At 37.0% G+C, this 15,037-nt stretch overlaps 1 protein-coding gene across 1 annotated transcript; it reads right to left on the bottom strand.

Annotated features, from left to right (window-relative positions):
- Positions 1–98: 98 nt before the first annotated feature.
- On the bottom strand, positions 99–14,199 carry LOC127425563 (acetylcholinesterase collagenic tail peptide-like). Its single transcript, XM_051671685.1, has 17 exons — positions 13,926–14,199; positions 13,053–13,153; positions 12,848–12,958; positions 12,660–12,704; positions 12,537–12,563; positions 8,182–8,253; positions 7,852–7,914; positions 7,661–7,687; positions 7,526–7,570; positions 7,003–7,038; positions 5,485–5,565; positions 4,132–4,228; positions 3,592–3,728; positions 3,319–3,438; positions 2,816–2,942; positions 936–1,038; positions 99–597 (listed from the first exon to the last, which is right to left on the bottom strand). Exons 1-17 carry the CDS (start codon positions 14,059–14,061, stop codon positions 528–530), a joined length of 1,398 nt encoding a protein of 465 aa, XP_051527645.1. The 5' UTR covers positions 14,062–14,199; the 3' UTR covers positions 99–527.
- Between the last annotated feature and the right edge of the window lie 838 nt (positions 14,200–15,037).

Raw genomic sequence — 15,037 nt, 5'->3', positions numbered from 1 at the left:
ATAAATATTATAAGATAATTATAATATATAATTTCATCAAACATAGGATACAATTCTATAAATACAACAACAATAATAATAATAATAATACAATGAGTTACCAATGCTTTGCAAGGCATGTATTAGTGACATATTCCTTATTCTTTAAAAACATGATACATACATGCACAAATGTACTCATGCATTTTCAATACCAAACATATAAATACATTTCATATAAACATATTATACATTCATTTAATTTGTCATTACACCTTTTATGATCTCCATAATACTCTTTACTTACTTCAAATATGTATCCACCAGCTCAGCTGCCATTACAAACATCCTAGCTTCAAAGAACAGGTACTGCAAATAGTGCAATACCCACTGAGTTGTACCTGTGTTTGTGTGTGCATGAGTCATGAGCCAGAAAGAAACAGAATCAAATCCTCTTGGATCATCTATTAAATACTTTTTGATCTCAGCAGGCTCTCCCTCATATCTGTGTGTATGTGTCCATGTGAATGTGTAAACTTTTGTGGGCCTCAGGTCCTGTATTTACAGCCAGTTGATTCAATGTAACAGGAGTCGGTGCATCTGAGCTGCCCAAAGGTGCTATACATACAAAAAGATAGAGATCTTTTAGACAAACAGTGTACAACTAGTTCAGTAGATCAGAGTATGTGTGTGAGGGTGGGTCAAGTTTGGTTTACATTTTGAGCACCAAATGTACCCACAAGGATAGTAAAACATGAATCACGACTTAGTAAACATACTAAATGTCCTAATGAAAATCAAAAAATGCAGAAAGGTTAGGTTAGATTTATGGGTAGGGTATTATAATATAATACTAGCTCAGTATAAAACAATAGAAGTCAATGAAAAGTCTGCACCATTATAAAAAACAAAACAAAAAACTAAGGTGTGTGTTTGTGTGAGTGGGGTGTGCATACCCTGGCAGATATGATTTGCAGGTCTGGTAGCCAAAGTCCTTCCCGTCACACTCCTCCACTCCCTCATTACGATATCCATCACCACAGTATGCCTTTTTACAGCCTACACATTCACAGAAAGAGATACAGATAAAGAACAGGGAGAGGCAGAATAGGAGGAACAAGTTTTTGTGGGTAGTTGCCAGGGTGTTGCTTGGTTGTTGCTTACTGGCCCAATCAGAAGAGCCATGGTCCCTACATATATCACAAGTCCCTCCTTTTAAGGTCTATTGCATTATTTGTATATTAGGGGTTTGTTTAAATACCTAACCCTAAGTATGAGCAATTGTAATAGTGATGTTTGCCACTAAGTAATTGTATGTTTATGGATTTGTATTGTTAGTAGAGCTGTCAGAATTAACGTGATAACGCATCGCGATTAATGCATTTACTGTTAATACAGCATAAAGCATTAACACTTTTGGAAGGGCAGAATCTTTGCAATGTGTCCACCTGGAATCATTACACACCACAAACCCACACACACACGCACAACAGTGCTTCCGTGTCAGTGATAAAAAAATTGGAGAAAGGACCCCTTAACGCTATTTGATGTACAAAACAAGACCAGATGGGACTTGTGATTGAAATCAAGTATTTTTCAGCCTATGTAAGGCACATTTTAATTACCACAGAAGCACGTCAATCCTTAACTATCACCAAAATGCAGAATGAGATGTTTTTGCCTGCAAGCGCATTTCACGTTCAAAGCTGCTCTTGACACTGGCGTTGACGCCCTGACATGAATCATGAATGCAGCTACACGGTTGCTGTGGGAAAGAGGATAGCCACATTCTACCGGCAGACTAATACCATGGAAAAAGAGAGTTTAAGAGATTTAATGCCCATTGAAATGAATATTCAACCTATGTGGGGACTAGTTTTTTCAATTAGTCAACCTCCCAATTAGATTTTGGGAAACGTTAAATGTTACTTGGTGCTATTTTAGTGCATTTCTATCTTTATACTGTAGAAGGCTTTGTTTGGAAAATGTTAATAAAGCATTATATTTTTACACATTGTTTTGTTTCATCCCTAAGATGGAAATAAAAGCATTTTGACAGGAAAATAAGTATATATAGTGTCAAATTTCAGCACTTTCAAAATCTGCAATTAATCGCAATTAAAAAGAATGCTCTGAGTTCAATACAAGTTAAGCCCAATAGACAGCATTTGTGGCATTATGTTGATTACCACAAAAATTTGTTTTGACTTGTCCCTCCTTTTCTTTAAATGTTTTTGTGAGGCACTTACAATGGAAGTCAATGGGGTCAATGAAATTGGATGTGGCCAATTTTTGGAGGGTTTAAACACAGAAATGTGAGGCTTATATTTTATAAAAGCACTTGCAGTAATTATTCTGTTAAAACTTGTGTATTATTTGAGCCATAAAGTTGTTTAATTTGTCATTTTTACAGTCGTTTCAGGGTTTGTTGGCATTGCATCATGGTAAAGAAGTTGTACAATTGGCTATAATTTTACACAGAAAAGGTTTGAAAGTGATTTTATCGAACTAAAATCATGTTTACACGCATATCCTTTATGTCTTGTGGCTAAACTTTTGAGACAGTGTGTATTTTAATGTTAAATAATTGGCCCCATTCACTTCCATTATAAGTGCCTCACTGGAACCATGATTTTTTAAAGAAAAGGAAGGACGAGTCAAAATACATTTTTGTGGTAATCAACATTATGCCACAAATGCTGTCAATTGAGCTCAACTTGTATTGAACCTGGAACAATCCTTTAACAACAAAAAATTATGTGATTAATCGTGATTCAAATTTTAATCGACTGACAGCACTAATTGTTAGTTATGTGATTGTGAATATGTGACTCACCCACGCAGTCGTCCGTAACAACCTTGTTTCCATCGTCGCATTCCTCCTCGTTGAGTTCCTGCACCTCCCCATCCCCGCAGACTCCATTCTCTCCCATCATCCTCTCTGTTGCCTGGAGCGGCATCAGCTACAATGCAAACCACAGCTGCTGCTCTCATAATGCCACTTAAGGATAATTCACTCAAAAATGAAAATTCTGTCATAATTTATTCACGCTCATGTTGACTTTCTTTCTTCCATGGAATACAAAAGGATATTTAGGCAAAATGTTAGTCTCAGTCACCATTCTTTTTCATTATATATATATATATATATATATATATATGTATATATATATATATATATCAGTGACAAAGAATAATGGTGACAAAGACTAATATTCTTTTAGAATTATTTTAGGGTTTAGAACAACATGAGGGTGAGCGAATAATGAATTTACATTTTTGGGTGAACGATCCCTTTAATATGGCAGCCTGTGAAATGTATTCAAGACGATCAAGTACCTGAATGGGCTCCCATCCATTTTCATCTTTAAAATAAAGAGACCTCTGATCTTTCCTGAAGGCGAGTGCATTGTCTGCGTGGAGACTTTTAAGGTCTTCCTCACTGCTTACAACAAAAATCTGACCAGAAAGATCACAAAAGAGATTGATTGAAAGGTTGATATGAAGCATACAGACAGGCTTATTTATTTAATTAGAAACAGGCAAACCAAATATGATCTTCGGTAAAATCTGTAAAGTTTGCTGGATGGGTACACTGTGTATGTGGCTTACTGCTGGAACTCTGTCATATTTGCTACGGTGTTGTAATGGAGCACTGGGTGGGCTGCTTAGAGAAGGGAAACTACAGTCGCAGTGTCCAGGAGGGCCTTGCAATCCCTTCTCACCCTTTTCTCCAACGACAAACAGTCCTGTACATCATAACCAGACACATATTAACAAAAGCAAATACAAGGTTTTTTTCATTCATTTAATTTAATTCAAACATCAATATTAAACTGAGAAATAAGTTATTGAAATGTTTGCCTGAATGTGAATGACATGCATGTGTCCCTGATTAATCAGTGTGTGTGTTTAACTTCTTTAAGACATATTTTGGGGACAAAATTGCTGAGAAATGTCCACCAAAGTTAACCATTAATTACTATACAGTATATCTGACCTCATTTTGGGAAAGTGAAAAGTGGTTCATACAGTATATGAGCTTAGTAATGTTTGTTTTGTTGCCTTTAAATTCTTAAATGTTTTATTTTAGGGTTAGGTCTCCATTGCATTTAGATAGCTAGATAAAAGTGTGTGTGTGTGTTATCTCACCTGATGCAGGTACCCCTGGAGGTCCAGGGTGGCCTGTGGGTCCAGGTGGACCAATAGGTCCTATGAGCCCCAGAGAACCTTTCTCTCCTTCAGGCCCCTACATCAAGACATAAAAATAACCAAGCTAAACTCAGAAACAAAACAATACACTCACAAACATATCTAAGACACCTACTGCTATACAGTCTATACATATGAGTATTATCTTTCATCTTACAAAGTGGTTGCATCAAATTAGTTTCCAGTTCTGAAAAGACATTCAAGTCAAAGGCCTGTGCAGGGATCTAGAGAACCTTACAGGAATGTGCCAGGTTCAGCACAAGTTAAGCTCAATCAACAGTATTTGTGGCATAATGTTGATTACCACAAAAATAATTTCGACATGTCCCTTGTTTATTTAAAAAAGAAGCAAAAATCACGGTTACAGTAAGGCACTTACAATTGAAGTGAATGGGGCCAATGTATAAACATTAAATACACAAGACGATAAACATTATACATGTTAACATGATTGTAGTGTGATAAAATCACTCACCAACCTTATCAGTGTAAAGTTATATTCAATAAACACTAAAATCATGTTAACATGTATAATGTTTACCGTCTTGTGGCTATACTTTAGAAACACTGTGTATTTTAATATTTATGGACTTGCCCTGTTCACTTCCACTGTAAGTGCCTTACTGTGACCACTCATTTTTTATTTTATAAACGGGGGACCATTCGAAAATATTTTTTGTGGTAATCAATATTATGCCACAACTGCTGTCTATTTAGCTTTACTTTTGGTGAACCCGGAACATTCCTTTAAATTTCTATTTATCATAGCATTGGTCTGATTGATTGTAGGAATGTATGCTGCTGGGTAATGCCACAATCACAGTCACTTGGTATTTCCCAGCAACTAATAAAGACATTTCCAGAAAGTGCCTACATGCAGTGTAATACAAGAGCTTTGAAACATGAGAGGCAGGATGGACCCAACATCAGAGGCTTAACTGGTCCAAATCCAGCAACCAGCACGGAGAGATTGTCAGGTCCTCGGATTACATACGAATAGACATCAGTGTAAAAGTGACACACACTCACACAGGCACAGTCAGACAGGCAAGTCAGATGTAGAGCAAGTAGGACACTGCGGGAAGGGTTAAGCATGTGTGTCTGTGTTTTAAATATGCCCAAAGCTTCTTCTGCCAAATAATCCACTCCCTTATCATCACACACTCAAGGTCTCAATATCAAAACAAACTAGAGGAACACTGATGTATTGCCTCACCCAAAACAAATCAACACAGCTTAATTTATTTGAGTAGGTATGTCTGTGTGCATGTAGAGTGGTATTTGTACCCTCACCTGTTTGCCTCTTTTGCCTGGTCGGCCTGTAGGGCCACGTTTCCCTGATACACCTAGCTCACCCTTGGGTCCCATTTCACCCTAGAGGAGCAACAAGGAGGGGGAGGAGTAGAGAGAAGCAGAGCTTCATATCAGTGACAACCAAAACATATTAATGTTACATGCATGAAATGATTGTAAATGTCAAAATCCGTATGAATGAGTTTTGTGAATTTTAGTCCATGTCTTTTAGCTTTGAAGCCATCTATATGATAGTGTACTCCTATAAGTTGATACAATTTAGCAGATATATGCATTTAAAATGTACAGTCTTTCTCTTCTGTGAAAATGAACCAAAAATAATGATGACTCATATTGTACTACAGATTTTTGTCCAATAATATTATCTCTAGAATGAGAATGCCCCTTCCCTTAATACCACCAGCCTCTGCCTAGCAATAGAGTGCAACAGTGTCTGACCGCTTTGTCAGCCGTCTTAGTATCAGAAGTGGTTTTCATCATACTGTTTCTTCCATGGGGATTTCCTAAAATCATCTGTAAAAGAGTTCTAAGCCATAAACCAAATCAACCAACTCCGAAGTGAATCACAACATTACAAACTTTGTTCAGAAGCAAAAAACTGTCTGAAAATTGGACAAAAAGGCAAAAGCACAAAGCTGTGCACGTAACGTCTTCTAATGAACTACGATTCCCATGAAGCATTGAGAATGACGTAATCAAAATAAAAACAATGAAACAATATAAAATTATTGATTTACAGTTGTTGAGTATACTGTAAGTTTAGAAACTATATATTTTTATTTTATTGCAAAATATTCATATATATGAATATGAGCTCGGTTGGCGGGCTTTTTTGGCAGCACATCTAATAGAACTTATTCACAGCAGCGCCATCTTTGATTTTTGACGGGAATGACAATGAGGCTGTGAGGGATGGACGTACAGACTCTTCAATGGGCTGCACTGTTATTTAAAGTGTATTTGTATTGTTAAGGGGACAAACTTTTGAAAAAAAAAAAAACATCTTTCTAAGAACATTCAGTAGACAAAAACTCCAGACAACATGAGTTGTGGAAAATTAGATGTGATGTAGGAGCTTTTTACAGCTTTATACCACGCGTACCATTGAAGAGATGGTAAGTTTATCCCTCACAGCCTCGTTGTCATTCCCGTTAAAATCAAAGATGGCACTACCGTAATTAAGGTCTACTGGTGTCTTCAGAATCATGGGTAGTGTAGTTCTTCATCAGGAATTCCATTATTAAACATGATTTTTTAAAAATGAAGTTGAAATATGCAGATTGATGGCTTCAACGTAAGCATATACCATCGATGAACAACCTCTGAGCTCATGGAAGGTCTGTCTTCAAAAGTTTCTAAGTTATAGTTAAAAATCAATTTGCCTATAGAGAAAATGAATGGGATTTTTTATTTTTGGAACTAGACTGTTGCACTCTATAGCAAGTAGCTTAAGTAAAACCAAAATATTTCTTTAATAGTTAAAATGTCACATCACACCTTCTGTCCCAGCATCCCAGGTAGTCCATTTGCTCCCTAAAGAGAGAAGACCAAATTCACCCATCAAATCAACTTTACAGTTGTGTTATTTTTTTACGTATTAAGACCCATTTATTGTGTGTGAGAACATTTATAAGTTTGATATTATAAAGACAACATGTTTTGTTCAAATAAAAATAATTTGCTTTTAGATTATTATTATACTTAAATTAAAATAAATTATACAAATACTATGTCAAAAATATTTATTTTGACAGTTTATTTGACATTTATTTAAGTTGACAGCACATCTTTTTTCTAATAAATATTAGACTAATGTTAGATGTATAAACCTAATCTTAAGAAAGCAGAGTAAAACAGTAATAACGTCAAATTTAGTACATGCTAAAGTTTTTTTTTTTTTTTTTTTACACTTTTTTCTCTGAAGTTTTCTGCGGCCACTTTAGCGGGTCCCAAGACCCCAGTTTAAAAAACCCTGATCTAGAAACAACAAACATTTCAGATTTAATTCTTAGTCTCTAACCTTGTCTCCTTTTGGACCTGCAGGTCCATGATCACCCCGTGCCCCCTGCAAAGATTAGAATTATTCTCACTTAAACTCAAATATCAAATACTCTTAACGTTAATGGAACCTTTAGGTTGAGTTCAACAGACATACCTTCTCACCCTTGTATCCTGGCAAACCCTTTGGGAACAAAGATGATTACCATTTACCAAATGGTTCTTTTCTCATTAAAAACTGTAATTGTATTAACAACCAGAGAAACTTAAATTAATGGTATCTATCACCATGCATTACTTCCATTGTCAACACCATTTACACCTGGAGAAGGATAAAATGTGACTCACTTTAGGTCCAGCTGGTCCCCTTATCCCTGGCATTCCCATTAGTCCTGGTTCTCCTTTCTCTCCCTGCCAAAGAGGTCACATATACAGTAAATGCTTAAATGAGCTATTCTTAGGCCTATTCGTCTTGATGGCAGAGGCAACAGTCATGAGTGACACTTGACTCTGATCATGGCCTTGGCAGTTAGTTTAATACCGTCATTTACCATTACGTTGAAGAACAGACACTTCAAGGGAGACAGTGATAACAGATGTCTTGTCATTAATGAGGTCAGAGCAGTATGTGACTAGATTATATTCAGTCAGATGGATTGGGGAGGTAAGCTCACACACCTTAGATCCTTCTGGGCCAGGCAACCCCGGAGCACCTGGTTTTCCAGGCAGACCTGGACGCCCAGTACGACCCTAAGGGGAAAAAAAATTTTATATGCAAATTTTCTTTTGTACACCCACAGCAGCCCCAACCCAACAAAATCTTGCAGTGCGGCCAAAGTGCTGAGTGTACAGAGCCACTTCATTCAAAGACAAAACACCTACTCAGCATCTCTGTCTCTTGGCAGCCCTCCACGATCCTTTAAAACATTAGCCCATCCAATCTCTCTCCTTTTGAGTGCCCTCCTGGGGCCTGATGTACAAACATCACAAAATGGTCACTGACATGTGCATATGCAATTGCTCACACACACATCAGGATTTATAAAATTATTTATTTTAAAAAAGGTTGCGATCTGATTTTTCACTGCAGAAGTGTTTTTCCTAATTGCTAACTTTGTTTTGCTTCCATAAAAAAAAATCAAATTTTTAAGAATTTATAAAAACATCCTAAAAACCTTTTTTTTTTAATTACCTGAGAAGCAAAATTGCATAAGTTAGGTTAGATTTATGCTTAATCCACTCAAAAATAATTTCTCAATGGTCAGAGAGTATAGGCTAATAACAACGTATATTCTACATATAATAAGATGCACTCACTGAGCACTTCATAGGAACACTATGGTCCTAATAAAGTGCTCGACATGGTCTTATTGTAGCCCATACGCCTCAAGGTTTGACGTGTTGTGCATTCTGAGAGGCTATTCTGCTCACTACAATTGTACAGAATGGTTATCTGAGTTACCGTAGCCTTTCTGTCAGCTCGAACTAGTCTGGTCAATCTCTGTTGACCTCTCTCATCAACAAGGTGTTTTTGGTTGCTTTTTGTTTTTGGCACTATTCTGAGTAAACTCTAAAGACTGTTGTGCTTGAAATCCCAGGAGATCAGCAGTTACAGACCAATACTCAATACTCAAACCAGCCCGTCTGGCACCAACAATCATGCCATGGTCAAAATCACTGAGATAAAATGTTTTCCCCATTCTGATGCTCCTGCACTGTATCTGCATGATTTTATGCATTGCACTGCTGCCACGCAATTGGCTGATTAGATAAACACATGAATAAGTAGGTGTAAAGGTCTTACTAATAATGTGCATAGTGAGTGTATATTCTATGTAAGTCTTAATATACAATAATGTTTCTCAGGTAAATTGATCTTGTTTAAAGGATGTTTAGATATTTTTACAATAAAATAAGACAAATATTAAGAAATTATTTTTAGCAGCAGTACCTATTCTTCATTCTATTTTCCAAGTTTCTCACACAGTTGAATGCAGCAGTTTTCATGGTAATTATATGCAGATGAAGTTACGCATATTAAAAACATTGTAAGGCATTGTAAGCTCCATAAATGGTTATTCCGGAAGGAGACAGGGTGGGGAATGATGCACGTGCATGTACGCTCAATCTTCTGCTAACTGGGATTTATAAAGGGAACATATGAAAACTTATGTGCATACGCAAAATCTGACTTTTGTGCTTACGCGCACTTTAGTATTACATTTACACAATGTTTCATACACGAGGCCCCAGGACTAATTTCTCTCAAACATTTTGGGGGTAATTCACTAAGAATAAATCACACCTGCCAGTTTTTTGCATGCACTGTGTGCATAGTTTTAACGCCATACACACAAAAGGAATTATGGAAATCAGGTAACAGCACAAACATGCCCACAAAATTAGTGCTGAGCACAATTTTTATGTCACAATTACACATTTTGCAGGCCGGTTCTGAGTGCTAGGTTGTAGAGGATGCAGAAGACTACTGCAATCTGGCATACTTTACTGGGACTGAACAGCACAGCTGATCACACCACTGTGATCTAGGCACCTTAATTGGCTCTTTAAAATGCTAAAAGTGACTACACTCGACTATGTGTGTCTGGATAGGTTATAATGCTCTTTTCCATCATTCAAGCATGGTATGGTGAATTGCTGCTGCTATGATTAATAGAAAATGTACACAAACATCTCTTTTAAAATTCTGTTTACCGCCTGCTTTTCATGGGCATCCATTGTATGCTTTTTCCATCCCTTTTTACTTAAAGGGATAGTTAAGCCAAAAATGACAATTCTGTCATAATTTACTCACCCTCATGTTGTTCCAAACCCACATGACTTACTTTCTTCATTGTGGACCACAAAAGAAGATGTTAGGCAGAGTAACAGCTTTAGTCACCATTCACTGTCACTGGATGGAAAAAATGATCCAATAAAAGTTAATGGTGACTGAGACTGTTACTAACATGCCTAACATCTCCTTTTGGGTTCCAAGTAAGTTATGTGGGTTTGGAACACATGAGGGTGAGTAAATGATGACAGAATTTTCATTTTTGGGTTAACTATCCCTTTAAGGTGCTTGAGAGTTCAGAACGTGTTTTGACTAAGAGCAGCAGCACGGTACTGAGATTAATGTCTGAGTTTAGCACTAAGTGATATTGCAGGGCAGAACTGCAGTGGACTGCAACCAGGCTTAACTACAGTAAAACAGCACATGGCTTGACACCCTGTAAAACATACAGTTGCATCCAGAGAGCATGTAATAAACAGTAATGGACTGTAAAATGACAAGACAACTGCTTAATAGATTCTATAAAGATTATTTTCATGTTTAGAACAGGAAAACATTAATGACTCGGATCTGCTTTATTGTTAATAGGGTCTGTTTCAAAACGTAGTGAGCTGCCTACTTGCTTACTACATAGGCAGCTGTCTTCTATGGCAGCATCTTTACCGAAATGGAGCCTCATAACAGACTAATTTGGAAAGCTCTTCATAGGCAGCAACTTCATACTGCTCCTCACTCGCAGTGCATGGGATACTAAACTTGCAATGCGAGATGAATTACGCGATACTTTATTGAGCAAAATAGTCAGTTTTCTATCATTTTAAAATAATTTTTTGATACTTTTCAGTACAGAACAGATAAGTATATTTATAATCAAAAGTTATCTTGCTTCGTCCTCCGTTTTAGATTTATTTTTCCACTGAGCTTATCACAGTGCATAATGGAAAGGTTTTTTAAAATGGGGTCCGGGGACCCCCAGTGGGCCGCAAGGGGGTGCTAGGGGGTCTGTGGAAAATTTCAGAGACAGAAATTTTTTTTCATGAATGTAAAAAAGTAAAAAGCGATATTAACCTGACTCCAGCAAGGTCTCCTAAGCAACCAAATTGAGCCGGTTGCTAGGGTGGGTAGAGTCACATGGGGTAACCTCCTCGTGGTCGCTATAATGTGGTTCTCGCTCTCGGTGGGGCGTGCGGTGAGTCGTGCGTGGATGCCGCGGTGAATAGCGTGGAGCCTCCACACGCGCTATGTCTCCGCGGTAACACGCTCAACAAGCCACGTGATAAGATGCGCGGACTGACTGTCTCAGACGCGGAGGCAACTGAGATTCGTCCTCCGCCACCCGGATTGAGGCGAGTCACTACGCCACCACGAGGACTTAGAGCGCATTGGGTGTTGGGCATTCCAAATTGGGGAGAAAAGGGGAGAAAAAACAGAAAAAAAAAAAAAAGCTATATTAACTGAATTTGACATAATTGCCATTACAGTTTAATCAATATGTTTCTCTTTAGGTTTATACATTTGACATTACTCAGTTATTGAGAAGAAAAAAAGATACGTTGTCAATGTACTAATGTAGTTGGCTAAATATTTTCCAGATAATTAGAAATGCACCGTTATGAACATTTTTGGAAAATAAAAAAACTATAGGCAGATTTCGATATTTTTGCCACTTACCTTATTTTGTCATCAGATCACAGTTTTACTTAGAAATTATGCTTTAAAATGTACACAGAGGTACAAATGCTATTTTATTGTTTTTAAAATATTTAAAAAACCAATGGTTGCTATTGACATTTTATATAAACAGTTATAGCAAATGGTTTTAAATTGGTCAATAATTAACCGATACACTGGTGCATCCCTATAGATAATAATTAAATTATTTATTTTGGCTTTCATACAATATAAAAGCTAACTATTTCAATCATCTTTATAATATCACACAATTTTTTATTTATTTATTTATTTTATTTTTTCTGGTCTTTATACACAAAAATATGAAGCAACCTTTATATATTTTCAGAGGGGGTCCCTCGCAAGGTGGTTTTCATATCTGGGGGTCTTTGTCATAAGAAAAATAATTAAAAATCCTGCATTATGGGATCACCTTAGCGTTAGGAGTGTGCCAATGATGCCTTAAAGTGCTACCTTCGGAGGAAGCTCACTAGGTTTTGGAACAGACCCATAGAATGCATGCATGCTGTCCACATCAATATAATTATAATATTGAACATATTCTGACCTTTGACCCTGGTCGTCCAATGTCACCCTACAGTAGAAGAGAAGAATGCTTTATTTTTTTATTTTCCTACTAAGAGAGTGTGAAGCAATTAATTTCTCTTTACCGAAAGTTTAACCATCTCACCTTATCTCCTATGGGCCCCTTTAGCCCTGGGATGCCACCATGACCCTAAAATAATGAGACACATTTCAATCTATACATGAAGAGCTAAAATACTAGTTCACCCAAAAATTTAAATACAATTGCTTTGTATGAGAAAGAGACTGAATTAAGTCATGACTTCAGTTTCTCTCTCTCTTCCTTTCCCTTACCTGTGGTCCAACAGGACCAGGAGGTCCCGCCGGTCCCGCCACACAGTGCTCTGTCACCTGTTCCTCATCCTCCTCTCTCCCTCTTACCCTCTCCACAGGCCCAGGGAGGACCTCGAAAAACAGATTAAATAGGCTTTATTTTGAAACAGACATGCTGTCATTAATCACAGCTGTAAAAATTATTCATGCAATTATCATTACTCACAGGTCCCCTTTTCCAGACACTAGGAGGGGGCAAGAACAAAGGAGGGGGAGGCGGGGCCAGCAGACAACATGGATCAAATCTTTTCAAGACATTATATGGGCCTGGGGATGAAGCATACGCAACACAACCAATCAGAATCCAAAGATCGATTAAAACGAACGAGATAATCAACAACTCGACCGCATGACTGGCATGAAATAACCGCAGCACTGCAGTGAGTAATTACACTGATTAATCGAAGCATTGAAGTCTAGTTGAAGTGCTCTTTAAGATATCACCATACCACACATATTTCACTGATACACGACTGAAACACATAAATGTGTATGTTCAAGCATGTTTTTAAATAGCAACATGATGAAGAGATGAAGAAAAAATTATCATGCAAGGTAAATTTAAACAGAACAAATATGCTAAATGTTTACACTAATATCCATATTAATGTGCTGAACAGAATTTCATGACATGCAAAACATTCTAACATACGAATTTTATTAACAAGCTACCTGAAGCATTCATTTTTTGAAAAGTTTATGCAAAAAAAAATTATTGTAAAATATTAAACAGAGCCAAAAATAGCTACATTTATGAATGCACAATAACGTTTAAACCATATCTACGCCTAATATAATATATATATATATATATATAATGTAGGCTACGTATAAGTATATTCACATACATATTTATGTTTAAAACTATAAACATACATAGTTATAAAATATATATAATATACATTTACATTTTAAACACATACTTGCTGATGTAAATATACGTAGCTGACACCACTCGCTCTCGTTATCGCAAACAAATATTCACGTTCGAGCTCACGCGCACAAACGTGCATTCGCGCGCTCAATCTGTCTTTCATACCTGCTGGAATCGGAAGAATATTGTCGAGATTGATCGGTGAAAGGTACGCTGACACAGAGTACAGCAAAAACTGCAGCTGTATACCAATCCTGCTCATGGCCATGTTTCTATAATAGTGTGTCAGAAATACATACATCTGAGTCGGTGCACGCCCTCTGCTCTCTCATCCAGTTTAAAATACCAGCAGCTCTCCCTCTCACACCCTATTTTCTGCTGCCACTGTCTCGTCTGTCAGTGTGGCTGTGTTATTAAGTCGTAAGAATGCTTCCCACGGAGTCTATGGGAATCTCCGTGCGCGACTACTATTACAGGAACTGACATCTGAACCACCCTCCCCAGTCCTTCATGCCAAGATTAGACCCCCTTACTACCGCCATACATTTAATACACGCTAACAGAGTGTACGGCTATAATACAAGGCAGGCATGTGAATATAATATAATTATTTTAATTTAGCTGGATTTCTTTCTGGCTCTGTTAAAGTCAGGCTATTATAAAAACACATATTCATATTTATCAAAATGATTCAGCAGTTAAAAAGACAGAAATCTGCACCCATGAACCTGCCAGTCATCAGATTTGACTACCACCGCTTCAAAACGGCACAATTGATGATTGTACTCAGTGAAAATATTTGCAACAGTTTTTACTGCGACAGGTCATTTGATTTGTACATTTACTGTGTCCATAAAATAAAGGAAACTTTTATAAAATTGTCTGGTACACACAAAAATAGCTCTTTGGCTGAACTTGATTAAATCATGGACAGTGGTTCCACGTTTTGAAATGAATTGTCTTAATTTAAAATTACTCTGTAATCTCAACACAAACACATTGTGTAGAAAGAACCTAGTTTAATTGGGTAAACCCATCTAAATTAAACATGTCAATGTAACTCAAATAAATTGCTTTTATTTCTTTATGTACTAACAGGTGAAAGTGAATTCTAACATGCTAAATACATGCTGGTTGGAAGCACTACAAAGTGTAGTTTAGTAACTATGCTAAAGTTAGCACAGCAATTGTTCAATGAAGAGAGCAGTAATTGCTATGTGATATGTACAAGTCCTCATCATTAGATTAAGCCCCACTCTTCACCATAATGGTAACAC

This window comes from Myxocyprinus asiaticus, chromosome 34 (assembly GCF_019703515.2).
Source record: "Myxocyprinus asiaticus isolate MX2 ecotype Aquarium Trade chromosome 34, UBuf_Myxa_2, whole genome shotgun sequence".
Taxonomy (NCBI): Eukaryota; Metazoa; Chordata; class Actinopteri; order Cypriniformes; family Catostomidae; genus Myxocyprinus; species Myxocyprinus asiaticus.
This window is presented reverse-complemented; position numbering and strand designations above follow the sequence as displayed.

Coding starts and splice junctions, on each gene's coding strand:
- LOC127425563 (XM_051671685.1), bottom strand. CDS start 14,061: ATGTATGTATTTCTGACACACTATTATAGAAACATGGCCATGAGCAGG. Junction 8,254..12,536: donor TTGGACGACCAGGGTCAAAG/GTCAGAATATGT, acceptor TTTTCCCCTTAG/GGTCGTACTGGGCGTCCAGG. Junction 3,729..4,131: donor TCCAGGGGTACCTGCATCAG/GTGAGATAACAC, acceptor TATGATGTACAG/GACTGTTTGTCGTTGGAGAA.